This window comes from Lepus europaeus, chromosome 22, assembly GCF_033115175.1.
Source record: "Lepus europaeus isolate LE1 chromosome 22, mLepTim1.pri, whole genome shotgun sequence".
NCBI lineage: Eukaryota > Metazoa > Chordata > Mammalia > Lagomorpha > Leporidae > Lepus > Lepus europaeus.
The window spans coordinates 8234669-8261741 of record NC_084848.1 but is presented as its reverse complement, the minus strand read 5'-3'; the positions used below and the strand labels follow the sequence as shown (position 1 = coordinate 8261741).

Here is a 27073-nt window from a genome sequence, read left to right as displayed (position 1 = left end):
CGTCTCTCACTCTAGGTTCAGCCCCTGGGAGGGCCGCTGCGAGGTTGAATGAGACAACGGCAGGTGCCTGGTCCGATGGCCGCTCCGTGCTGGGGAGGGCTCCCGCTGGCCCTTTGCCACACTTGGCTCCCGGGGTCACCTCCTGCAGGTGCCGCGGAGTGCGATAGAGTAGCTGAGGGCCGACCCCTCCGTGCGCGGGACAAGGTCTCTGCAGCATTGTCAATGCTGAGCAGACGGAGGAGGGCGGCCCCGGAATCCCCTTGGAATCGGGCTTGGGATTAAAACCAGCTGCGGCTCAGTCCCTGAAATTCCATCTGCGTGGTGAGCCCAGGGGGAGGCGGGTGGAAGGGTGGGAATGGCAGGAGTGACTCAGGGAGGGCCTGGTGAGTCACCGCATGGGGCACGCCCTGCCTGGCTCTGGCTCAGCCTTGGTGGGTGGCCCCTGGGGACATCGGCCGAGCTGCGAGGGCCTGCCATGAGAGCTGAGGCTTACTCGGGCCTTCTGGGTTCCAGGACAAAGTGTCAGTGGGCGGCTGGGGTGGACTGGACAGGATGACTAAGACGCCTGGCAGCTGGGAACTCTGTGTTGTCCCAAGCCCTGGATTCTTGAGCCCAGGCCCAGGTCTATGCCCTGGAGTTCCCTTCCTGGGACTTGGATGCTCACTGGTGACGACCCAGAGAGGGAGGGCTGCCCCAGGCTCCCTGCACAGGGTGGGCAGCTCTCAGGGGCATCCTCGGGGGTCCAGGCAGGGCTGTGGACGCTGGGTAGTGTTGTGGGGTGGAGGAGCAAGGGCTTTGGACTTGCGCCGTCCTCACTGAAGTTCTGACTCTGCTACTTAGCATCCCTGGGACTCTGGGAACATTGCTGCTAGCGTGCTGACCCTCCATTTTCTCAGCTAGAAAGTGGGATAGCGGGGTCTCCCTGGGTCTTTGTAGGACGAGTGAGTGAGTTGTCTAGAGTCAGGTGCACACAGAATGCCGGGCAGGTGTTGGCTTTCGCTGTTACTGTCACCCCCCGGGGCCGCTGATTTTCCTCCGTCTTATTTTCCATCTTTGTAGAACGGGGGTGATCGCACCAGTCACGTGACAGCCACTGTGCGCGCCGGACTCTGCCCCTTTCCCGGCTCGGCAGGCCCGGTGTCCTGTCTCAGGGGTGTTCTCTACTGGGTCTCGGTTAGGTCCGGAGCAGGAACCTCAGTGCATCCGGGCCACTGAACAGCAGGCAGCACACTCCCAGGACGTGGTAGAGAGGGGAGGCAGGTGCTGCCCCAGCCTGGACCCTGTGTGGTATCAGCGCCTCACCAGCAAGACAAGTGGGGTCTCCTCCAGCTTCGTGGGACCCAGGGAGGGGAGGGAAAAGGAAGCCGACCCCCAGAAGATGGGGCTCTGGCCCCAGTTGGCCATCCGCGGCCGTGACCCGGCAGGCAGTCAGGACCAGCGATTTTGCCCATGCAAGTGTCCTGTGCTTGCTGCAAGCCTGGGCCCCTGGGGACCAAATCGCAGCTCGTCCAGTTGCTGTTGGGCCTGAAATCAGGGCAGAGGGAGCTGGCGTCCCCTGCAGTCCCCAAGTAGACAGCCTGCCGAGGGCCCCACCCCCTTTCCTGCAGGTCCCCTGCTCCACTTGGCTTGCAGGAGGGCCGGCCCTGCAGGCTCCCCTAGGCTGGGCCAGAGGTGAGTCCACGTGGCCAGGACAAGGAGAAGCTTGGAGGTTTCTGGACAGCCTCTCTGCTCTGTGTGGGGTCTCCTGCGGTGCTCGGGTGTCCAATTCCTGCTTCCTGCTGCCGAGCAGCCCGGGTCTGGGGACAGCATCTGCTTCCTTGGCCTTTCTAGCCCAGTGGTTGATCTCCGAGACCCCTTTGTCTCCTGGTGGCTTCTCGGCTCCCCTGGCTCCTGTTTGGATGCAGGATGGGTTGACTCTGCCACGCGGGACCCGGGGGCGGTACTGCAGTTTGTGACAAAGGCAGCTGCACCTGGGCTTCGTAGTGGAGGCAGTGAGCGCTGGTGAGACAAGCAAGGGCTCCGGAATCCCACAGAACAGGGCTCGCGTCTGAGTGCTGCCTGGAGCGGCTGTGTCCTGGGCGTGCTGCCGCAGCCTCTGTCCTCACCTGGGGTGGGGGAAGGCGAGGGCAGCTCCTGCCCACCACACACCTTGAGCAGGTGTCCTCTGGGCCAGCCCTGAGAGGAAGATGCCACGGCTGTCCCCAGGGTGGCCCAGAGGAAGCTCTGCCAAGCCCAGATAATTGGTGGCAGGGCTCGGCCCGAGAGGGGGGTCCCCTGGTTTGACCTCGGCTGCTTCCTGGGGGGAATCTACCTCGCACTGAGGATGCTGGGGGTTACGTCCCCTTGGGGCGATTTTCAGGCAAACAGCCAACACAGTGCGGCCTGTCATTCTCACATAAATGTTGGCACCCTTCCCTTTGGGGCTGATCTTTTTTTCCAAGCCTACATCACCTGGTGCAGCATCCTCCCATCGGTCACACACTTCCTGTGACTTGGAGCTTCCTCACTTCACCCTGAGCTTTCCCTGGGCTCTGATGACGGTCTCCTTTTTCGGATCTCAGGTTCTGGAAGCTTCCTGTGCTCTCCCGCAGTGCACCTGCACACAGTCTTGCCCCGTGAACTGTCAGTCTCCTCGGCCTGGGGCTTGGGACCCAGTTTCCGTCTTCAGGCCACAGTCTGCTCCCTGGTCACCTCTGCCACCTGTCCATCCATTGCTTCTATTCCACAACGTCTGTTGCTGGCCACTGTAACCCACCTGAGCCTGGGAATTTGTGAAGAATCTAGATTTATGCTCACAGTTCTGGAGCTGGGAGGTCCAAGAGCAATGGCGCCGGCGTCTGGCGAGGGCCTTCTGCAGCATCGTAACGCAGTGGAGGGCGTCAGGTGTTGGTGAAGAACACGTCCAAGAACGGGGAAAGGTGGCGACCCCATCCCTGTTCCGGACCCCGCTCTGTGACAATAGCCCACGCCCTCCGTGGGCGCTGGCTTCAGCCTTCATGGGCTCCTGACTTAGTCACACCTCGAAGGCCCACCCCTCCTTGCTGGTAACAATGGCAGTTAAGTTCCTACAAGGGTTTTGGTGCTGACACCCAAGGCTGCTTCCTTCCTGGCCATCCCGTCCAGCAGACCAGGGCCAGCCCGCCCCTGACCCAGCGGGCACAGCTCCAGAACACACCCGGGGCCCTGTGTCCTGCCTCCGGCCCCCGCCCCAGGGATGCTCCCTGGAGCCTCTTGCTTTGGTTTGGAAACCCTTAGTTCCATTTTGTGTAAAACGCTCTTTGCACTTAACTCACCCAAAGCTGAGAATTCAGGCTTCCCAGACACGTGCGGCCGTGCTGGTCTTGCAGCCCTACCTGTCCTTGGCCGGGGCCGCTGCTGTTCCCTGTGCTGCCTCTAGTGCTCCCTCTCCACCTGCCCAGGCCCCAGGGACCTGCCTGGACCCTTGCCAGCTCCCCACTGCCCTCAAGGTCAAGTGCAAGGTCATGGATGTGGCTCCTGAGGCTTTGATCTGGCCCCTGCCCCCACCCCAGCTTTCTCCACCGGTTCCCAGGCTACCGCCTCGAGGGGTGGTGAGGGGGAGGTGATTTGAGTTCCTGGGGACCCAGCTGCTTCATTCATGGGGGGATGTGCCATCCCCTGCTCACCTGGCCGTGTCAGTCTGTCCTCCTCCATGTCTCTGGTTCTAGAAGGAACGAGGCCAGGAGGGCCCTGTAAGCTTCTGGTGGGGGCCACTTACGGAGGCTGATTTCCTGGTGTTTATGTCAACCGTGCCTGGGTTTTCTGGGCCCCTTCCTAACTGCCAGCTCTGTACGGGAGCAGGCTCCCGCGTCCATTGGCTGCTAGCACCACCCTCCCTTGGGACCGTGGACTGACAGAGGCCCGCAGAGAGGAGTCAGGGCCCATGAACTCGGGTAGCCAACTGGCTTCTTCTTTGTTGCCTCTCACTTCCAGCTGAGAGAGTTGCCTGCAGTTAGCCATGAGACGGGAACAAGCAAAGTCCCTTCCAGGATCCAGAGTGCCTGGAACGTCGTCACCCCTGTTTTGGGGTGCGTGCAGTAGACAGATGCCCTGAAACGCCGCTTAGGCTCATCTCCAACTTCAGCATTGCAGTGCTTGGGAGGCCCGTTGTTAGGGGCTGGGATTTAATGTGTTAATGAAATGTGTGTGTGAGAGAGCCTCTCGCCGAGTTGAGTTTTAGTATTCCATAGCTGGGTCTTAATGATTGGTTTCCTTTAATTCTCTGCATTTAAAGCCTTTGTTCTGAGAAGGGGGTTCAGAGAGAAAGTTGCCCCTCCCCCCCTCCTGGCTTGCAGCACACCTGCCTGCAGCCACTCACAGGTCCCGTGCGCGGCTTATCCCTCCTCCTGAGAGCTGCCCTGGATCAGGGATGGTGCCTGCCTGCTTTATATTATTATTATCCTCATCATCAGAGACCCAGAGACACAGAGTGAGCGCCTCCATCCCCATCCGCATGTTCATTCTTCAGCTGTTCCCAACAGCCAGGTCTGGGACAGAGCCAGGAGCTGAGAGCCCGATTAAGGCCTCGCCCATGGGTGGCAGGGACCCAACGGCCTCTCCCATGGGTGGCAGGGACCCAACAGCCTCTCTCATGGGTGGCAGGGACCAACTACTTGTCCTTACTGCTGCGACCCAGGACGCACACGAGCAGGAAGCCGGAATCGGGAGCAGAGCTGGGAATCAAACCCAGGCGCTCCGGTTCGGGATACAGACGCCCCCAGAGCCGTCTTAGCCACGTCCCCGCCCCAGCAGTATCTGCTGCTGCTGTGGCCGCTGTCCCCAGCCTGCTCAGAGCCTGGGCTTGATTCTTGTGTCTCAGTGAGGTGTAGTGGAGTAGGCCGGGAGGCCCGGGACTCCGGACTCGGCCCCCAGCCTCCCGCGGCCCTCTGTGAGCCCGCTCTGCTCCGCTCCATCAGCTGCTGTGTCCCGTTGGCTGCCCCTGCAGTCGCTGCCCATCATCTGAGACTCCCTTCTGTCCCCCGCCCCCACTTCTTGCTTTAGTAAATAAAAGCCGGGCTTCTGGAAGGCAGGCAAGTCGCACACTAGAGAGGAGCAGTTCAAATGCCTGCGCGTTCTCTCCTGCTTTTCCCAGAGGATGCAAAACCGGGGTGTGGCTGCAGACGGCACCTTTGGGTAGGAAGGAGGGCAGCTGTGAAAGTGCGCGGGAGCCACCTGCTCCACGTCACCCGGTGGAGCCGGGCTGCGTGCCCAGCCTCCCCGCACAAGTTTGCAAAACAACACACCCGTGGCTGAGACGAAGGGGCCCACGCACAGTGCAGCCAATGTTAAGAGATGTTAAGAGTCCCAATGTTAAAAGGCCCTTTCTGGAAAATTCTGGAAAAGTTCTTAAGAGAAAGTGAAAGTGGGAAAAAAACCATCCCACCAGAGTTTCCCTGCACCCCCCTTCCCCCAACATCGTCCTTAACCACGTGACCTCCAAGGCCTGAGGGTCACGTGGGGTATGCATGGGGCCAAGTCCCTTCTGCCCACAGCCCTGGCTCTGGGTCAGTCACGTGGCCCCTCCCCCTCATGGCAAGCTTCCCCCGCCTTTTTCCCAACCAGGAGCCTGGCTTTTTGTTGCCTGTGTCGCTGACCTTAGTTGTGGAGTTGTCACTACTAAGCATGTCATTTTGTCTCACTTTCTGGCATTATTATTTTCTCAAAATGCTCCTTCAGTGCATTCATTTTAAGCTTATTTTTAAAAAATATTTATTTGCTTATTTATTTGAAAGGCAGAGTGACAGAGAGAGAGAGATCTTCTGTGTGCTGGCTCAGTCCCCAAATGGCCACAATGGCTGGGGCTGGGTCAGGCTGAAGCCAGGAACCTGGAACTCCGTCCTGGTCTCCTATATGGGTGGCAGGGCCCAAAAACTTGGGCCATCATCCACTGCCTTTCAGGGTGCATTAGCAGGGAGCTGAATTGGAAGTGGAGCAGCCAGGGCTGGAACCAGCGCTCCGCTACGGGATGCCAGGAGTCCCGTGTTTCACTCTAACCCACTGTGCCACAACGCCCGCCCCAAGCTTATGTTTTGTTGGCTGAACAAATCCAAACCGCGAGTGTGCCGTCATCACCCAAGCAACTCTCCGTCACTGGGCACTCGGGTTCTTTCTTGTTCTCTGTGGATTTGCATTTTTAATAATGCTGGGGGAGTTTGGGGTTGTCCATGTCTGGGCTGCGTCGACAACGTCGGGTTCACTGTGCAAGGCCTTGCAGGAGCCTGGCAGAGAGGCCGGACCGTGCCTGCACAGCCAGCGCAGCTATAAATAGCTTCAATGGTGGCCGTTAAGCCGACGGCTCGGGCAGCAGCATGGAAGAACTTTGCCTGGGCTTAATGGGATTTTAACTCAGTCATGTGACAAAACCTGAGCCTTTGCATTCCAGCCCGGGGAAGGCGAGGGGTGGGCCGTTTCTCAGAGGGGACGGTCTTGCTGGGCAGGAGCGGTAGCCGGTTTCGTCTCTCTCGCTTGGGTCAGTTGCTTGAGTCCTGGGATGTGGGCTGGTGGCTGTCGGTGGGTGGCTGGGTGGGAGACCCTGGTAGATCAGTTAGCGCTGTCTCCGTAAGGAGATAGCCGAGCTAGACCAGCTGTGAGGGGCAGGCAGGGTTATGCGGCGCATGGCTTTGGATGTTCAAGCAGCCATGATGCAGGCCGTGGCCCAGCCCCGGGGGCAGAGGCTCATGTGGCAAACCAGGAGCAGAGAGGGGGCTGGGCCCAAACTCAGGTTTTCACAACAACCTTCTTGGAGAGCTCCTTTCTGAGGACACGCCCCCATGACCAAAGGACCTCCCTCTCAGCCCACCTTCTAGAAGTTTCCTCACCTCCCAATAATGCTACCTGGAAATCAGACCTTTATTTTCTTTTTCTTTCTTCCTTTCTTTTTTTTTTTTTTTTTTAGATTTATTTATTTACCTGAAAGGCAGAGTTAAAGAGAGAGAGAGAGAGAGATCTTCCATCTGCTGATTCACTCCCAAAATGGTTGCAATAGCCAGAGCTGGGCTGGGCTGAAAGCAGAAGCCAGGAGCTTCTTCTGGGTCTCTCATGTGGGTGCAGAGGCCCAAAGACCTGGACCATCTTCTGCTACTTTCCCAGGCACACCAGCAGGGAACTGGATCAGAAGTGGAGCAGCCGGCTGTCAAACTGGCACCCATAGGGGAGGCTGGCACCACAGACGGCAGCTTTACCCACTACACCGCAGCACCGGAATCAGATCTTTAACACGGAGGCCTATAGGGCCACTCAGCATTCAAATACAACAATTAGCAATGTGTGCCATGGACCCCAGTTGGTGGAGAAGTGGACAGCCCACCAGCTGACACGACCATCCTGGCCCCAGAGCGTGCTCTCGGGTGGGGCCCAGGCTGCTGCCGGCTTGGCCCACACCGAAAGCTGTGCTCCTTAGGTTGAGGCCTCCTTGGTTGGTTCACATCAGGAATCATCGCGGGTCCCGAGTCTCAGACCGTGAATCTGAGACCATCTCCTGGGGGCCGCCAACCTCAGGTGGTGGGCGAGCAGCGCCCCAGACCTGAAGCTGGGGAACAGGGGAGCAGGGCGGCCTGAGTGGCCCAGGGGAATCTCTGCCAGGACCCGCACCCCCAGCTCCGTGGGAGGGCGGCCAGATCTGTCCCCCTATCTCACTTGCCTCTGGCTATGTCGCCCATCTGGGAGCTCCAGGAGGGGTGCTGGCGGGGCACAGGGGGCAGGCTCATCCCAGCTGTGTGTGCCCTGCAGCCCCTGCACCCTTGCCTGTGTGCCTGACCTCGTGTGGTGCTTGCGCAGCCCCTGCAGGTGCCATGAGCCAGGAGGACTTCCACAGGAGCGTGCTGGACGCCCAGGAGTGGATGAAGGCAGTACACGAGCGGCTGCACATCAATGACAACACCCAGGGGCCCCGCGCGGCCCTGGAGGCTCGGCTGCGGGAGACAGAGGTACGCAGGGGTGTGCCCCGGGTGGCTGTGTGATCCTCCCCCGTGCCTCCCGCTCCTCTGTGTTCCCATCTGTTAGATGGAAGGGATAGACTAGCCGCATATTTCTCTGTGTGCAGATCTCCTGGGGGGGGGGGGGTGCTTTAAATGCAGGTTCTGATCAGGTCCAGGAGTTGTCTGGGATTCTGCGTCCCTGGCAGGTTCTGGGCGATGCCGGATGCCAATGGCTTCACCTGCTGCACCACAGCACCGGCCCCAGTTAGTGATATTTCTAAATGCGTATCATAACCCAGTGTGGTAGACCAAGCAGGTGTGGTAGACCAAGCAGGTATGGTGACCGCTGCCTCCAGGCGAGGACAGGAGACCCAGAGTCCTCGAGTGATCCAGACCCACATGGCTGTTGGCAGGGCGGCCTGTGGCAGGCAGGAGCCTCTCCCCTACCCCTCCACAGGGAAGGGTCTGAGACCACCGGACATTGGTCTGAGAAGACTGACCGCCTGCCCCCAAGGAGACAGGCTGGGGGCTTGGGCCTGAGCTCCAGGCAAACGTGTGAGTGCAGATCTGAAGGGAACTAAAGATAATATAAACACGAATCTGAGCCACTGAGCAGGCAGCATGGCCGGGCAGCCCGCAGGGACTCCCCGCGTCACTAGTGCTCGCTGTCCCCCTGGGCGGAGAGCAGTCACTCTCTCCCCATTGCATCGGCCTTAAGTCCAGTGACAGAGGTCATGCAGGTGGGCGAGGTGGCCCTGGAGTTGGGATCCGGTCATTTTCCACCGCAGAGACCAAGCTTTGGCTGCCGCCACTAACAACCAGGAGCGGCAAAGGCTGACCTTGACTGTGATTAGTTGGTCAATACGTTTATTAGGGGAGGCCCCCGCCCTGGGAGAGGAAGGAGGAAGGGGAGAAGCCAGCAGAGATGAGCTCAGTGGACGCAGGGATAGGCAGGGGAGCTGGGAGGGGACAGTTGGAGGGAGCGTCTCAGGCCTCCGTGAGGTTCGGGGGAGCCTGGTGAGGCCACGGAGTGTCCTTGAGTCACCCTGCAGGAGACACCGCCGCCCCCTGCCTCTTGGTCACCTGTGGGAGCAGGTGCAGGGCTGGGGGCGTGGCCCTGGATGCATGGTGATGGGGATTTCACACGCATTTCCCCATCCCTGAAAAACTATCTGAGCCGGGTGTGTTCCTAAGGAAGGCCTCCATTCTGCAGATGGGAAAACCGAGTCCACGGAGAGTGGGGACTTGTCTGAGTTCTGGGCCTGGCAGGGAGCGAGGGCACTCATTCTCCTTGGACAGCATCGGGCAGTCCTGCGCCCACGTCCGCGGCTCCTGCCTCCTGCCCCCTGCCCTCAGAGCCATCAGCAAGTTGCCCAAGGTCACAGACCAGGTGCCGGGGCTGCAGCCTGAGCCCAGCGCATCCGGCCTCACAGTCCCAGCTCCCTGTTCGAGGCCACTGTCCTCGCCAGGCCAGGCCCGTCTGCATTTTGCCTTGTGCCTCACTTCGTGCCCGCCACAGAAAATCTGCCGGCTGGAGCCCGAGGGGCGCGTGAAGGTGGACCTGGTGCTGGGTGCGGCGGAGGCCTTGCTGGCCTGCTGCCATGAAGACCAGAAGCCTGAGGTCCTGGCCCAGCTGAGGGACATCAAAGCCCAGTGGGAGGAGACGGTCACCTACATGACTCACTGTCACAGGTAAGGGGCTGGGGCAGGGGACCTGGCCAGGGCCCTCCTTGCCCACTACTGTGCTGGCCAGGGGCCTTGACCCAAGGGACACCGCGGCAGTCCTGGGATCCCTGGGGGCAGGATGTTCCCTTGGTACGCAGGCCAGCCCTGCTGCCTCTCATTAGCATCACGCTTAATGAGGATTGGACACTGGGATGCTGGGAGCCCATCGTGTTTGCCAACAGTGCTTAATAGACCGGCCGAGAATGGCAGGGCGGCTGTGTGCCGTGAGCACCACAGCCCGGGTTCTCTGCCCGCACCAGGGAGCTGGGCTGGGGTTGGGGGCGGGGTGGGGAGCAGAGACTCAGACCTGGCATTGACTTGGCGTGCTGGTTACTTCCTGGGTGGTTGCACCTGAGGCTGGGGGAGTAATCCAGCGCCCCCTGGAGGCCGTGAGGAAGACGGGGATGGTAGACGTCGGGGTGAGGCACACGCCGGGCCCTCAGGGCCCTGAGCAAGGCCATGCATGAGACGAGGATGGGTTTGCACAGAACTTTCTGCTTCCCAGACCTTTCCACCTGACACCCCAGGCAAGGTGGCTTGACGCTGGCTGGGGAAATAGGGCCATTGCCGTGTTCCATTACAGGCGGGGAAACCGAGGTGGGTTCAAGGGCACAGTTACACTGCAAGGTCACAGCACCCCTGGAACCCACATGTAGGCCCCCAGCCCCTTGCCCCCAATGGGGACACCAAGCCCACAGATGCCGTTGTCCTCTGCAAGCAGGCTCCTCCAGGCATGTGCTAAGGGCCTGGCGTCACTGTGTTCAGAGTTGCAATGCAATGGAGAAGTGACTGGGGGGTATCTGTGCAGCAGTAGTGGGAGTTCAGGGCCAGCGTTTGGGTGTTGGTGGCTAAGGGCTCGCCAGCTCATCACCCAGGCTGGCGGTTCTCAGGGGCGTCTGGAATCTGAGCATCACCTGGGAGTTTACCTGTAGCACAGGAGGGTCTGACCCTGTTGGATGTAGTGAGTTCCCCAGCTGCCCAGGTGACTCCAAGGCAGACAGGACGTCATCACGCCCCATCCGCACTGGGGAGCGGCAGACATGTGGCTCCCGGCCAGGCCCCTCACGGCCCCGTGGTCTCTGCCCACAGCCGCATCGAGTGGGTGTGGCTGCACTGGAGTGAGTACCTGCTGGCCCAGGATGAGTTCTACCGCTGGTTCCAGAAGATGACGGTCACGCTGGAGCCCCCTGTGGAGCTGCAGCTCGGGCTGCAGGAGAAGCAGTGGCAGCTGAGCCACGCCCAGGTGCTGCTGCAAAACGTGGACCAGCAGGCCGTGCTCCTGGAGCGGCTGCTGGAGGAGGCAGCCTCCCTCTTCAACAGGATCGGGGACCCCAGCGTGGACGAGGGGGCCCAGAAGAGGATGCAGGCCGAGTACGATGCCGTGAAGGCCAAGGCCCAGGTGAGGCTTGGGGGTTCTCGCCTCCCACCTGTCCACGCTCCTTCGCCCATCTCCTCACCCGCTCTCCCCCTCCTCCCGTCTGCCCACTGCTCACCCGTCCACGTCCCACTAAACTATCAAACTCCCATTCACTGCCTGCCCACCCCCACCCTGTCTCCTCACCCACCCAAACACCTCTGTCCACCCCGCCCCATCCCTCTGTGCACCCTTCCGTCCGCCTCCCCACCGGCCTAACCACTCTCCTGCTCGGCCACGTGATCACCCGCTCCCCATCTGTCTGCTCATTCACTGAGCCACCCCCTCCTCACCCAACTCATCCCCCTCTCTGTCATCCACCTGCTTGTCTCCCTGCCTCCTGATTGCTCATCCGCCAGTCTCCCACGTACCCACCCAGTCACCCTGCCACCACCACCCACCCACCCGTCCGTCGTCAAGTGCCGTCCATACGTCCGGGGTGTGCAGGGTTCTGCACGCAGGGTGCTGAATCCGAGCGCACTGGCCGATGGGCAGAGGCACTGTGCTGCTCCCTTCCTCCCCTCCCTCCTCCTTCTCCCCCTCCCCCTCCCCTCCTCCTCCCCTCCTCTGCTCTCTCGCCCACCCCGTGGCTCCTCTGCCAGTTCTGTGCGTTCCTCCACCTCATTGCTGCCTTGATTTTTAAACGGTTCATTGAGGTGTTCGGTGAAATCCTTAGAGTCTGTGTTCACCTGCTCTTCTTTAGGGCCGCGTCCTCTCGGGCAGGTTGTGCGTTCCTCCCAGATAGAGGGTGTAGTCAGTCGCCCCGAGCATGCGTGTTGCTGTCTCTCGGGGGTCCCAGTGGCTGACGTCCCAAGGTCTGATGCTGTCGTGTGTTTTGTCTCCTGACTTGGTGGACAGTTCCTTAGGGGCTTTGCCATTTTTTAAGCCAAGATCTATTTTATTTATTTAAAAGGCAGAGTGCAGAGAGACAGGGAGAAAGAGAGAGTTTCCATCTACCAGTTCAGCCCCCAAATGTCTGGGCCAGGCCGCAGCCAGGAGCCAGGAACTTCATCTGGGCGGCAGGGCCCCATTAGCATTAGCGGGGTGCAGGATCGGAAGTGGAGCAGCCAGGACCTGAACTGGCACTGACATGGGACGCCAGTGTCTCAGACAGTGGCTTAACCCGTTGTGCCACAACGCCAGCCCCGGGCTTTGTAATTTTGAGCTGTGAACTCATTTCACAGACCCCGTGGCTGGGTCTTGGCCTGCCCATGGCTTTGCGCGAGCTCCCGCCTGGCTCCCCTGCGAAGTTGCCCTCTGGGTCAGTGTACACATTTGGGAGTTCCTGAATCGAGCTAGGGCTCTGAACGTGAACCCCACGCTGAAGTGATGCATTTGGCCCCTGGCTCTGTGTTCTGCAAATCGGCCGGTTTGTTTGCCGAAGCCCAGGCCGACACACAAGCTTCCATGTCTCTAGAAAGCCTGTTTTCTGCTTTGCCCTTTAGGGGCATGGAGTGGGGGCACTCGAAGGTCCTCCCCTTTCCAGTGGTCTCCGCTTCCTCTTGGACCAAAGCCCTGTGCCAGCCCAGCGTTCCACCCAGGCCTCCGATAGCCGACGTCAGGCTCTCGTGTGAGTTTGACAGCCTGGTGCCCATGACACCTTTACTCGTGGTCTCGGGGGTGAGCCCTCACCTCGGGAGGACTGGGTGTGCATTTTCCCCAGCGCTCCTGGCTGGCTGCAAGGGCAGGTGTAGCCCACTGTGGTGCTGCTGCTGGTGGTCCGCGGGGTCCCTCCCATTGCCAAGTCAGGGGAGATCGTGTTCCAGAAGAAACAGAGGCAGGGAATCCAGCAGCAGCAGGACTCCGGCTGCTGACTGCGTGGGAAGGGACCTGGGTTTGGGGCCCGGCGCCAGGGCTGCCCAGCCACGTGGCCTCGGGGCAGCTCCCCGACCTGTAACCAGGTTGTCGGGGCTGAATGAGCCCCTGGGAGCTCTCTGAGAGCCGGCAGCACGCTCCCCATGAAGGATGATCTCTGCTCTCAGTAGCAGTGGGAATGAATAGCACAACAGGGCCAGGCGCAGCAGGTGCTGAGAACTATTTATTGAATGAAGAGAGCTCCACCCCCGAGCCAGCCCCAGGGCGCCAGAGGGGGGTGACAGGAGGTTCCCGGGGCAGCTGCACAGGGACCAGAGGGGTGGTCAGGGCGGGGATGGGTGTCTCATGCAGACGCCACCACTTGGCCCTGCTGTGGCCCTGCGGGGCAGGTTCAACAGTTGGCCTGGATGGGGTGGAGCCTCACAGCCTGCTGGTCCTGGCTCCGTAGGCAACAGGTGCCTGTGCTAAACAGGGAGCCCCTAGTCCAGGGTGCAGAAACATGGAGATGGGACATGGCTGGTGTGTGTGTGTCTGTGTGTGAGTATATATGTGTGTGTGTCAGTATATATATGTGTGTGTGTTCATATGCGTGTGTGTGTGTCTGGAGCCAGGAGGTCCCAGGGGACTCCATGACCTTGAGAAGATGAAAAGTCAGCCCACCCTCCCCAGGGACTTTCACTTCCCCACCCAGATATCGGCCCCTGGGGCCACCCCAGCTGCCAGCCCTGGGGAGAAGGGCATGCGCGGCCCCTCCCGGGCGGGGAGGGGAACACCGTGTGTCCAGAGCTCCCCGGGAGCCACGTGGTGGAGCTGCCTCCTGCCCACTGCCCTGCAGCCTTGGTGAGACCCTCACCTTGCACCAAAGACCTTCTCAAGGATTATCCACCTCAGGGACAGGGCGAGGGCCCCATGGGGGGACGGGTCCAGGCCTGGCCTCAGGGTGGGAGGTCCCTGAGGGACGTGCTGTACTCTCTCTCACCAAGGAGAGCCGTGTCCCTCGATCCGCATACAAGCTAGCGGGCTGCCGACTGCACCTACAGATGTCCAGCTTGTCCATGGGCAAAGCCTCCCGTGTGGTGGGGAGGGCCGCCCCCCAGAGGGAGGTGCTTCCAGGGGACAGCAGGCCAAGCGTGGAGGTGGGCGACAGCACCAGTCTCCCTGAAGCAGCCCCTCGGAACCACGGTTACACCGAGCCCCGGCCACACCGTGCACTTCCTCTGCACACACGCCTGGGCTAAATGGCCACTTGCGCACAGAAAGGAAGCGCCCGTAGCCTCTGCAGGCCTCTCCCTGCTCCCGCACCGCACGGGTTACCAGGACACAACCCTGGCGGTGCAGCCACGGCCTGGCCGGTCACCAAGATGGCTGCAAAGTGACTGCCGGCGGGCAGCTCACAGGATGTGGCTACGCTGCCCTGGGTTGGCTCACGTCCCGGGGAGACGCAGCAGGGGCTGCAAGAGTCCGACCCTTACTCTGAATGCTGTGGATGTAGGAGTCGTGCGTTGTTTATTTTGGGAATTTCAGTTTGGTGTTTTGAGGCTGTGGTTGACCCCAGGTCAGTGAAACTGTGGTTGAGGTGGGGGTGGGGCTGCTGCACAGACAGGGCTGGCTGTCGCTGGGAGGGCGCCGCTTGTGCGCTTTTAATCGGATGCTCCCGTTCCATCTATCACAGATGCGCACTTGTCCCACACCTCAGCCTGGACCTACGCTGCCCACGCGGCTCTGGGCAGAGGCAGAAACCAAGGCCAGCGAGACAGGTTGGGTTTTGTCATCGCTGACGGCTCGGCTGGGCTGCAGACGGTTTAATTGTTTGGTCTGATGAGGAGGTGGAGCACCCCCATTTGTCATCCTGCCGCCCTGCACCGTGGCTCTGAGACGGCTGCGCCTGGCACACGCTGTGGCTGGCTGCCTGCCCGCCTGGCCCTGGGTCCTCACGCGTGCCTGCTCCTTGTCACTGGGGCCTTTATTTACTCTGGCCTTGGCTGGTGCCAGCACCTGGCTGTTCAGCTCTGCAGAGACCTGCCAGGGTCTTGACGACTGGACCGCAGAGTGATATCGGGCAGACCTGGCCTTGGTCACCAGGGTTTGTGCCGCTTGGACTTGGGCCTGGGGGAGGTCAGGGGCCGTGGGGGGCTGTATGGAGTGAGCGCCATGCTCAGGGTATTTTAAAAAGCAGGGTCTCAAGCACAGTGGGTCTTACACAGTGGGGATCCCCTCCTCTCCCCAAATTCCAGCCACCCCCAAGACATCATGTTGTGATTAGACCTTCAGTGGGACTGGCTGGGAAATACACGGGAAGTGGCATTAAAAGACAGGTTCACTTCGATGCAAAGCTTTTTGGAATCCATGCATTTGTTGTAATGTGCCTTCTCTGTGGACTTCCTGAAGGCCCATCCCGGAGCTGCTGCCAGCCCATGTGGTGACCGTCCCCAAGTCGGGCCGGGGGCAGCCAGAGTCTGCTCGCACCCCCTGCAGACTCCGTGATGGCACAGAAGTGCCGTGGGCACCCTTGCCTCCTGGCTCTGAGTCTTGGCGCTTTCCCAGCCGGGGGCCGTGGGCGAGTCACCTCCCTGTGTCCTCACCTGTCAGCCTGGGTGATGACAGTGCCGGCTGATGGGGCGATCAGTGAGGTCATGGAGGTCAGGCTCACTGAGTAAGGCCCGCATTGCGGTGGGCGGGTGGTGTTGTGTAGCGATGCTGTCACTGTGCCTCCCTGAGTGGCCTTCCCAGGACCTGAGCTGTGTGGCTGACGGGGCCCGGTGCCCTCACTTCAGCCTCCGAGCCGGTGCCTCCAGCTGCAGCCCAGCGTCTAGATCTCTGTCCCAAGCACTCTGAGGGCTGGAAGGCCCCTCCCCGACCCCCATCATACACACTCAGGCTGCGGGTTTCCTGGCCTCGAAGCCCAGGGGCAGCCTGGGCCAGGGGCCCTCATGGCTGGTAGCTCTCCCTGTCCTGCAGGAACGGGTGCACCTGCTGGCACAGGTGGCCCAGGAGCACGAGCAGTACCAGGCGAATGTGGACGAGTTCCAGCTGTGGCTGCAGGCGGTGGTGGAGAAGGCGCACAGCTGCCTGGGGCGGAACCGCAAGCTTAGCCCGGCGCACCGCCTCTCGGCACTGCAGGTAACCCCAGCCGGGCCTCCCCTAGAGGGGCCCCAGGGCCCGCCGAGGGGGTGCTCCTGGACGGAGGGCTGTATGGTGCCATAGTTTAATAGGGCGGCACTGGGGACCCTGGAGACGTGCACGCCCGCGGTGCATGGGGCGCCCATGAGGGGAACCACGGAGGAACGCAAGACCACAGCAGTGTGGTCCAGACCAGGGCGCCCGAGCGGGAGGCAGACTTTTTGGTCACCGTGGGGGGGGGAGGACTCCCAGCCTGGAGTAGGGGGTGCCAATGCTGCTGCTGCCTGTCCTGCCAAGCACAGGGCAGCTCTACAGGAATTATGACCCTGGGGCACCAGGCCTGCAGCTGGAGGAGCTAGGTCTGCCCCGGCCCCTCTCACGTGCTGTGTGGCCTGAGTGAGCCTCAGGTCCCTCTGTCCAGGGAGAAGTGGACGATCCTTTGGACAGCACCTGTGTGTTTAATATGTGGATTTGCATTGGCTCACTTTAAAAAACACGGGTGAACTTTTTTTTAAAGATTTATTTATTTGAGTCAGAGTCACACACACACAGAGAAGAGAGGCAGAGAGAGAGAGAGGTCTTCCATCCACTGGTTCACTCCCCAGATGGCTGCAATGGCTGGAGCTACGCCAATCAGAAGCCAGGAGCTTTTTCCGGGTCTCCCAGGCAGGTGCAGGGGCCCAAGGACTTGGGCCATTATACTGCTTTCCCAGACCATAGCAGAGAGCTGGATCAGAAGTGGAGCAGCCGGGACTTGAACTGATGTCCATATGGATTGCTGGCAGTGGCTTTACCTGCTACGCCACAGTGTCAGCCCTGTGGGTGAACTTCTATTTAGAAAGTAAACCTATGTGACTTTCGAAAACAGCAAAACCAGTGCCTGTTCAGAGGAGGTGACCGTGCAGAGAAAGGCAGCGAAACCACAGGGCAGCAACAGGCTCTGTGTGGCGCCAGCCCACGGCCAGTCAGAGGCTCTGAGCCCGAGAATTAGCAAGGATCAGCCAAACCCAAGGGCGCAGACTCACCCGACGGGGTCTTCCTCCTTCACCTGATCCGAAGGCTGGGGAGACCGAGGACGGACTCCTGTCTCCGCTGCGGGCGCACCCTGCAGAGGGGCCCTCTGGCTGGGCCGGGATCGGGAATGAGTGACCGGACAGCCAGGTCCGCTGTGGGCCGTGCGGTGAACGCTTGCTTTTCCTCTCCTGTCCGTCCCCTCCCCCTCCCCCCCGCCTCTCCCCACCCCAGGACATCGCCAAAGACTTCCCCAGGGGAGAGGACTCTCTGCAGAGGCTGCAGGAGCAGTCGGTGGGCGTCATCCGGAACACCTCTCCCCTGGGAGCGGAGAAGGTGGCCGGCGAGCTGGACGACATGCGGAAGGTTCTGGAGAAGCTGCGGCTGCTCTGGGAGGAGGAGGAGGCGCGGCTGCGGGGCCTGCTCCAGTCCGAGGGGGCCTGTGAGCTGCGGGTGCGGCAGCTGGAGACCGAGCTGGCAGAGTTCCGGAAGCGCCTTCACGGGCTGGCCCAGGAGGGCCTGGAGCCCACAGCGAGGGCAGGGACCGAGGACGAGCTGCTGGCGCACTGGCGACGCTGCTCGGTAAGCCACGGGCCGATCCAGCCCTGAGCTCACTCGCTCTGGCCCCCTGCACCGTGGCTGTTTCTGGACGGGGCCACAGACAAGTTGGGTGTTTATCCCCATTTTCTGGATGAAGACACTGAGGCCGGGGGAGGTGATTTTCCAATATCTCCAGGGTCACACGGTGAGGAGGTGAGACCGGAGTGGGAACGGGCAGCCGAGTCTGGACCTCAGAGCCATTCCCTTGCCCCGTGGTGGGTGAGGCGTGGGGTTCCTCCGTGTACAGCCAGACTGCCAGCTCAGCGGGGGAAGCTCTGGGTGTCGAGACGTTGAGGCCCACACACCACAGGGCTGGGAAGGCCACGCACAGGGTGCCAGTCCCCAAGGGGACAGCCTCTGGGACAGGTGCCACCCCATGAGCACCGCAGGGGCTGCCCTTGTAGGTGCAAAGAGCTTTTCTATTTGTTTACATTTTTAATTTTTTTAGAAAGAGAGAGAGAGCGCAAGATGGATGGAGGGAGGGAGGGGAGGGAGATATCTCCCACCTGCTGGCTCATTCGCCAAATGCAAACCAGGCTGAAGCCGGGAGCCATGAACTCAGTCTGGTCCCTGACATGGGTGGCAGGGACCCATCATGTGTTGTCTCCAGGGTGTGCATTAGCTGGAAGCTGGGATCAGGAGTGGAGCTGGGACTTGAACCCAGGCACTGCAGTGTGGAGCATGGGCATTGCAAGAAGCACGTTTCTCTTTTTTAAAAGAATATTTATTTATTTATTTCACAGTCAGAGTTACAGAGAGAGAGAGAGAGAGAGAGAGAGAGAGAGAGAATCTTCCATCCACTGGTTCATTCTCCAGATGGCTGCACAGCTAGGGCTGAGCCAGGCTGAAGCCAGGAGCTTCTAGGTCTCGCACATGGATGCAGGGGCCCAAGCACTTGGACTGTCCTCTGTTGCTTTCCCAGGGAGGGAGCTGGATCGGAAGTGGAACAGCTGGGTCTCAAACCAGTGCCCTTATGGGATGCTGGCATCGCAGGCAGCGCCTTTACCTGCTGTGCCACAGCGCCGGCCTCCCAAGCAGCACCTTAACCATTGTGCCAAACATCTGCCCCAAGAGTTTCCAAATAAGGAGCCACAACCCTCTCTTGCCCTCCATCTTTATTTGTTGTTAACTCGGTCTCACCATTCCATTTACGAAGATGTCTCTGAAAGTCTCCCCAGCTCTCTCCTCCGCTCTGTGGCCATGGGTCTCCTTTCCCTCTCTCTCCTCATCTTCTTCCAAATGTTGGTCTGTGGGTGGAAACGAAGATTCTCATTCAGATCACCCCGCAGGACCCCCTTCCTGCAAAGTCCTCGCTGCTCCGAACAATGCCACCCTCCAGGCCATGGGAGGTGGTGTGGTGCCGCGGCTGAGGGCGGTCGCCTTGGGCCCAGGCTGCCTGACTTCGAGGCTTGGTTTGTCTCCCTGCTACCTGGCTGGCTTTGAGAATTACTTTAGCCTTGGTGATGTGTGCAGAGGGAATAAAGACACAGAGTCCAGAACAGGAGCTTAGACTAGCATGTGCCGGGAAGTCATGCTACCGTGCCTTCCACGGGACGGTGAGGGGTGAAGCCCCCGGGGCACTGCCAGGTGGGCCGTCTTCACGCGTGGGTTGCCCACCGCTGGCTCACGTGCACCACCTGTCTTTGCAGAGGTTGTGACGTTGCTGCCTAACGGAACATCCACCACAGTGACTTTGACGGAGGATGGGACTGGCCAGGCAGACTCTGTCCTGCTGCCTCCATGGTGGCCCCCATTGCCCCAGCCACGGCCTAAAGTTCCCCTCTCGGGGCTTTGTGCCTTGAGCTTGAGCCATTGACCATGGGGGCTGGTGCTGTGGTGCAGAGGGTTAAACCTCCCTGCAGTGCTGGCATCCCGTATGGGTGCCTGTTCCAAGTCCCGGCGGCTCCACTTCTGATTTAGCCCCCTGCTAATGCACCTGGGAAAGCAGTGGAAGATGGCCCAAGTCCTTGGGCCCCTGCACCCGTGTGGGAGACCCAGAGGAAGCTCCTGGCTCCTGGCTTGGGCCTGGCCTAGTCCTGGCCGTTGCAGTCATTTGGGGAGTGAAACAGCAGATGAAGATCTCCTCTCTCTTTCTGTTTCTCTGTCTCTCCTCTCTCTCTAACTCCGCTTTCCAAATAAATAAATAAAATAAATCTTAAAAATGGTTGATAACGAGCCCAGCAAGGTGGGCGGGGCATCCTGCCGGTCACGATCAACCTCCTAAGGTGCCAGGACCTCAGGAGGTGCTGCATCGGAAGGGCCTGGATGCAGGGAGGTGAAGCAACCTGGGGGTGGTCCCGGCACGAATCTCCCAGGCAGGAGCACGGTGCAGACAGTGTGGCGGCACAGCTTGGTCCCAGGCCCCGGGGGTCAGGTCTTGGTTCTGGGCTCTGCAGCCCCCCAGGACCCCCTGGGGCCCTGCTCCCTGGGTGTAAGCGGGATACGGAGCTCTACCTGCCCAGGAAGCCTCGGGCCCCTGCCATGGGGTCTGTGTCCCTGCATGAATCGTTAGGGCCGGGACTCCCCGTCACAGTGCTGTGGGGTGGGGGTGGTAGAGGGTGAAGCCAGCTATGGGCAAGGCCAAGCTTGAGGTCACGGAGTCAGAGGCTGGAGAGCGGGACCCAGGCTCCAGGTAATGGAGTCGGAGGCGGGAGAGCGGGACCCAGGCTCCAGGTCATGGAGTCTGAGGCTGGAGAGCGGGACCCAGGCTCCAGGTCACGGAGTCTGAGGCTGGAGAGCGGGACCCAGGCTCTAGGTCACAGAGTCGGAGGCGGGAGAGCGGGACCCAGGCTCCAGGCTTGGGGTCCCGGTCCCTGCTCTTGGTGACAGTTTTCTGCCAGCTTGGCCCATCCCTGCCAGCCAAACCCGCCCCCCACCCCTGCACACCCTCCCCTCCTGTTGATGAGCCTCTCCCTCCCCCATGTCACCTGCTGCAGGCCACGCGTGCAGCCCTGGCCTCAGAGGAGCCCCGGGTGGAGCGGCTGCAGGCCCAGCTGAAGGAGCTCCTGGGCTCTGCCCACGACCTGCAGCCCCTCTCAGACGCCGTGGTCGCCGCCATCCAGGACTATCACAGGTGCCCAGGAGGCCGAGGCGGGGCGGGACTTGGGGCTGGGCCCCCACCGGAGGGCAGGGACTGAGCCCACCCCGCCGTCTCCATCCTGGGTCCCTGTAGCCTGAAGGGGAAGAGCGCCAGGCTGCGCAGCGCGGCGGCTGCCCAGCTGTGGCAGCGGTTCCAGCGCCCCCTGCAGGATCTGCAGCTGTGGAAAGCCCTGGTCCAGCGGCTCCTGGACGTCACGGCCAGCCTGCCGGACCCGCCCTCCATCCACACCTTCCTGCCCCAGATCGAGGTAACCAGGGTCCCAGCAGGGGCTCACTGGGGAGGCCGAGGGTGGCTTCCGGCTGCGGGCAGCCTCTCGGCCACTGTCCTGAGGTGCGTCCCCAGACCTCATGGTGCCGTGCATACGGTGCTGTGCTCAGAGGGCCCCAAGGGCACAGGAGATGTCACGCTGGTTGTTCACAGTGGCCAAGGCCATCCTCAGCTCTTGGATAGCAGGGGGGAGCCTGGTGTGACCCTAGGCTATGCACTGGCCCTGCCCTCCGGGACACCCCCCCCCCCCCCGCCAGTCCTCTGATGAAGTGGGTTTTTCAGAAGAATTAGGTTTGAATGGAAGAACTTGGGCCAGCTAAGACAGACCTCTGGCCTCCAGGACCCCAGACCCTCAAGTGGAACTGCTGCCCCCCAAACAGCCATGAGTCAGCGGAGCCTGACGCTTGGCAAGGCTGTTGGGGCTGTGGGGCTGGAAACGGGGTGAGGGAAGGCTTCCTGGAGGAGGTGGAGGCCTGGGCTGTGCAGGGTCAGGATGCATGGGCGGCAGCTGCCGTCACGCGAGGTGGCTCCTGAGCGCTCTCTGTGCCCTCTGCCTAGCAATCTCCCACACGTCAGGAGAATGCTGTGGAGTCCCCTCCTCTGGGAAGCCCTCCTGAATTCCCTCTGCTCTTGCTCCCCCATGTCCCCCCTTCAACGTATCCACAATGTCCCGTTGCCGTTGGTGATGGGGAGTAACCGAGCAGGGCGCCGAGCTGGGTTAGGTGTGGGATTCTGCTCTTGGTTCTGGGGGGCAGCCGGGGCTGTGTGGCCAGGTGAGCAAAGCCGGGGGCACTGTGGTCTACGATGAGGGGGGACAGGGAGCCCCACTGACCCTCCCCACGCAGCCTCTGGTTCCCAGCCACGGGCGCTGCTTCTGGAGTAGCGGCAGCCAGAGCCGTGGCTCCCCAGCTGCGTTGGGCTCCGTGGCTGACGCGGGCCCTCCTCCTGCAGGCGGCCCTGGCCGAAAGCTCTCGCCTGAAAGAGCAGCTGACCATGCTGCAGCTGAAGAAGGAGCTTCTGGGAGGCGTCTGTGACCCTGACAGGGCGGCGGCCTTCCTGGAGGAGGCAGCGAGCTCGGTGCGGGACCGAGACCTGCTGCATAACAGCCTCCTGCAGAGGAAGAGCAAGCTGCAGGTGAGCGGCGCGGCTGTGTGCAGGGCCGGGCCACTTCCCGGGACACGGGCACCCACTGTAGGGCCGGGCCACTTCCTGGGACACGGGCACCCACTGTAGGGCCAGGCCACTTCCCAGGACACGGGCACGGGAGCCACTGCAGGGCCGGGCCACTTCCCTGGACACGGGCACGGGAGCCACTGCAGGGCCTGGCCACTTCCCGGGACACGGGCACGGGAGCCACTGCAGGGCCGGGCCACTTCCCGGGACACGGGCACGGGAGCCACTGCAGGGCCGGGCCACTTCCCGGGACACGGGCACGGGAGCCACTGCAGGGCCGGGCCACTTCCCGGGACACGGGCACGGGAGCCACTGCAGGGCCGGGCCACTTCCCGGGACACGGGCACGGGAGCCACTGCAGGGCCGGGCCACTTCCCGGGACACGGGCACGGGAGCCACTGCAGGGCCGGGCCACTTCCCGGGACACGGGCACGGGAGCGACTGCAGGGCCGGGCCACTTCCCGGGACACGGGCACGGGAGCCACTGCAGGGCCGGGCCACTTCCCGGGACACGGGCACGGGAGCCACTGCAGGGCCGGTCCACTTCCCGGGACATGGGCACCCACTGCAGGGCCCGGCCACTTCCCGGGACACGGGCACCCACTGCAGGGCCCGGCCACTTCCTGGGACACGGGCACCCACTGCAGGGCCCAGCCACTTTCTGGGACATGGGCACGGGAGCCGCTGAAGGGCCAGGCCACTTCCCGGGACATGGGCTTGGGAGCCGCTACAGGTCCTGGCCACTTCCGGGGACATGGGCACAGGAGCCGCTGCAGGGCCAGGCCACTTCCCGGAACACAGGCACCCACTGTAGGGCTGGGCCACTTCCCAGGACACGGGCACCCACTGTAGGGTCAGGCCACTTCCTGGGACATGGGCATGGGCACCCACTGTAGGGCCCAGCCACTTTCTGGGACACTGGCACGGGAGCCGCTGAAGGGCCAGGCCACTTCCTGGGACACGAGCACGGGCACCCACTGTAGGGCCGGGCCACTTCCCGGGACACGGGCACCCACTGCAGGGCCGGGCCACTTCCCAGACGATGGGCACGGGAGCCACTGTAGGGCCAGGCCACTTCCCGGACGATGGGCACGGGAGCCACTGTAGGGCCTGACCACTTCCCGGGACACAGGCACGGGCACTCACTGTAGGGCCGGGCCACTTCCCAGGACACAGGCACGGGCACTCACTGTAGGGCCGGGCCACTTCCTGGGACACGGGTGGCCCCGGCTTCTCCTCTCAGCCCCGTCGCTCGCTGCCCTGGGCCTGGCTGTATCCCCGTGTGTGAACTGGGTGGGGTTCCTCTGGCGGCTCCCTAGCCGCCCGTCTTTCTCCCGACCACCACTAAGCCCATGCCTACGCTGCGGCCTGGCGATGCAGACAGACTTACAGGGGCTGGGGCAGGGCAAGGGCTGGCAGACTGAAGCCGTCGTGTTTGCCAGGAAGGCTGACGGTTGTGGCTCCTGCCAGTGAATGGGGTCAGCCATGTTCCCATAAAACTTGATCTGTTGGGGGCTGGGAGGTGATGGGGGGGCATGCTGTGGTGATGCTGAGGTGAGGCTCAGGAAGGCTTCCTGGAGGAGGCGGCGCCTGTGTGAGTGTGAGCTGGCCAGGATGAGAGCAGCCTGGTTGCAGGTGTCAGGCTGAACACCGGGGGAGGGGGCAGGGCGGGGGGGGGGGGCAGCTGCTCACTTGCAGCCCCCATTCTATGTCTGCAGAGCTTGCTGGCCCAGCACAAGGACTTTGGGGCCGCGTCTGAGCCGCTGCAGAGGAAGCTCCTGGACCTCCAGGCCCGGGTCCAAGCGGAGGACGGGCCTCAGCCGGACCTTCCTGGAAAGCAGGCCCAGCTGTCAAGGTTGCAGGTGAGGGGCCCGTGGAGTCCGGGGGCCCCCGCCCAGGCGCTCAGCCACACCCAGGAGCGGCGCCCGTGGCTAGCAGAAGCCGGCAGAGCCAGGCTGGGCCAGACGGCTGGGTGCCTGCTCGCCACCTCCCCAGAATCCCTGCTCATTTAACGGATGGCCCCTGGCCTCGAGGCCTGTGGCACCTCCAAACTGCGATTCTTTCTCTTTTTTAAGATTTATTTATTTATTAACTTGAGAGGCAGAGTTAGAGAGAGAGCGAGCGAGAGCTCTCATCTGCTCGTTCGTTCTCAGGCTGGAGCCAGGAGCTTCCTCTGGATCTCCCGCGTGGGTGCAGGGTCCCAAGTACCTGGGCCATCTTGCTCTGCTTAACCCGGGCACGTTAGCAGAGAGCTGGATCAGAAGTGGAGCAGCTGGGACTTGAACCAGCATCCATGTGGGATGCCAGCATCACAGGTGGCGGCTTAACCCAGTGTGCTGCAACGCCGGCCCCCAACCTGCTGACTCTCGTGAACAGCAACCTTGTGTTTACTGCTTGGTCCCAAAGTCTGGCATTGGTGTTTATTTTTAAAATTACTTTTAAAAAAATTCCCTTTGCGAAGTATTCCTAAGTACAGAAGTATTCCTCCAGTGAAATACATCGATTTAGAGATGAAGCAGATATGTTTTCAAACGCATGAGCCTGGAGACAGACTGCTCATTGGCTGGATAAGGAGCCTTGCTGGTTTTCAAGTCGCGTGTGATACAATGATTATCTTTTTTTTTTTAAAATGATTTATTTATTTGAAAGTCAGAGTTACAGAGAGGGAGATCAATCTTCCATCCATTGGTTCAATTCCCAGATGGCCACAACGGCCAGGGCTGGCCAATTCTAAAGCCAGGAGCTAAGAGCTTCCTCTGGGTCTCTCCCATGTGGGTGCAGGGGCCCAAGGACTTGGGCCATCCTCCGCTGCTTTCCCAGGCACATTAGCAGGGAGTGGTATCGAAAGTGGAGCAGCCGGGACTTGAACCGGCTCCCATATGGGATGCTGGCACTGCAGGTGGTGGCTTTACCTGCTACGCCACAGCGCTGGCCCCCAGTGATTATCTTTTTAAAACTCAAGTGCAGCTCATACATTAGTGAGTTTCAGAATGGTGCATTTGGGACTTTAAAGCTAAAACAGGTGTGAGTCATCTTAAGAGAGGTGGCCATCAGCTGAGAGTCCAGAGATGCTGTCTGGTCTTAGGGTTTACTTTCATGGTGCCCCATAGTTTCTGACGTTTAAGTCTCACCTGCTCTGAGAACAGGCCCATCAGACTGAGCACACGGAGCGGCCCCTGGAGCAGGACAGGCCTGTGCTATCCTGGGGGACCCCTCACCCTAGACTCTCCCACCTAGAGACCCCCTCCCTACTCAGCCTCCGCGATGGGAAGCAGAAAGGAGAGCCCCCCCCCCCCCATTCCTTTCCTCCCCACAGGGGCTGCAGGAAGAAGGGTTGGAGCTGGGCGTGCAGGCGGAGGCTCTGCGGTCTCTGGTGCAGGGGAATACCAGCCATCAGCAGAGAGCAGGCCAGCTCTCATCCGACTGCCAGGCCCTGCAGCGGGCCCTGGAGGTAAGGGGCGGGCGAGGGGGTCCCCGGCAGCCCCAAGAGACATCTCCACCCTGGATGTCTTCCGCTGCTTCTGCAACCCTCTCCTCTTCTCCTTTCTGTCTCCATGCGTGCAATGATTGCCGAGTGCCTCCTGCACGCCCAGCCAGTGCTGCAGACCCCGCCCTCTGGGCGCGAGGTGCTGGTTGTGTAAACAGACACTCGGCAAGCAAGCAAGCAAACGTGCAGTTCCTTCTTGTAATAAAGGCCAAGAGGCAGGCGCGCACTGGGTCCCGGGCAGGCTGCCCGGAGCCCTGGCTGGGCAGAGCCTTGCCTGCAGTGGCCCCTACTGGCCACTGGGTGTTTGTGCAGAACTGACGCCCCCTTGGGCAGTGCAGACGGAGCTGGAGGGTGGACCTCCAGCCTGAGGTCCAGTCGGCTTGCGCAGCGCGGGCCCCACCCTGTTGCTGGCTCAATGGTGCGCCGATCGGCCTTGGCGGCAAGCCCAGGGAGTGCTGTGTCAGTCGGCTGTGCGCTATTGCAAGCAAACACAGGAGAAGCCAAACTTGAGTTTTGAAAAAAGAGGTTGATTTTGACTCAGAGAGCTAGAGGTTCGCAGTCCAGGACCACACAGCCATGGGTTCACCGTCAGCTGCTGGCAGAGAACCGAGGTGGCCAGGCCATCACGTGGCGAGAGCCGGGGAGCACCGAGGAGTCTCGTGTGTGTTGTCGCTCCCTCTATCCCTAAAGCCACAGCATTCCATCCTGGGGCCCCGATACCCTAGTTCCCGAAGCCCCACCTCCCGACACCGTCACTGGATTCTGTGTTCTTAGTATCGCCAACGTCCGTCTTGGGGGACTGAGCCCCTGCAGGGGCTTGGGGAACGACCTTGCCCTCCAAAACCGGGCAGGTGCAAGGAGGCATCCTGCCGCCACACTTGAAGCAGACCCTGCCGGGGCAGAGTTCCCCACCCTACCTGGCCCACGCAGCCCATCTGAGCCACATGTTCCCACCTCCCCTCCACGGGGCTCAGCCTCCCAGATACCCCGAGTCACCCACAGAGACCACTCAGAACTTACACGATTGTATAGAATTGTACAAAATCACCCCATTCCTGTTATACAGGAATACTGTGATAGCAGAGAGAGGTGAAAGTCGTTATGGTAAAATGGTGTCCTTTGATGGGGTGGCCAGGATGCGCCCCCTCCACGGGACAGCCCCAATGCTGTGCTGCAGCGCCGCTGGTGGTGTGGCTGGGTACGGCGCTCATCCCTCTGAAAGGTGCCTGCCCGTCGTCTCTCATGACCGTGTCTCTCTGGAGCACTCAGCGCCTTTGTTGAAGCTGCAGACCTCTGTGTACAGCAGCTGGGGCCAGCTTCCACGTGCAGGTCTTGACAGACTTTTTGCCACTGTAGGTGTTGGGAGGGCCTGGGAGGCCCAGTGGGGTAGGGGCACTGCTGGGCGGGCGGCCCTCCCTTGGGCGCCC

General features: G+C 61.4%; 1 protein-coding gene across 3 annotated transcripts in view; it reads left to right on the top strand.

The window, feature by feature from the left end:
- The window catches only part of SYNE3 (spectrin repeat containing nuclear envelope family member 3), an 81884-nt gene that overhangs the window by 29154 nt on the left and 25657 nt on the right, over window positions 1-27073 (top strand). For all 3 annotated transcript variants that reach the window (XR_009864838.1, XM_062181854.1, XM_062181855.1), the window contains exons 2-11: window positions 7795-7943; window positions 9454-9626; window positions 10749-11058; window positions 15847-16008; window positions 17254-17601; window positions 20556-20692; window positions 20792-20966; window positions 21938-22120; window positions 23878-24021; window positions 25476-25610. Coding sequence is in view for 2 of the 3 variants with exons in the window: in XM_062181854.1 (XP_062037838.1) it covers window positions 7809-7943; window positions 9454-9626; window positions 10749-11058; window positions 15847-16008; window positions 17254-17601; window positions 20556-20692; window positions 20792-20966; window positions 21938-22120; window positions 23878-24021; window positions 25476-25610 (1902 nt within the window). In the remaining variant the exon portion in view is untranslated. The remainder of the gene's footprint in view (window positions 1-7794; window positions 7944-9453; window positions 9627-10748; window positions 11059-15846; window positions 16009-17253; window positions 17602-20555; window positions 20693-20791; window positions 20967-21937; window positions 22121-23877; window positions 24022-25475; window positions 25611-27073) is intronic.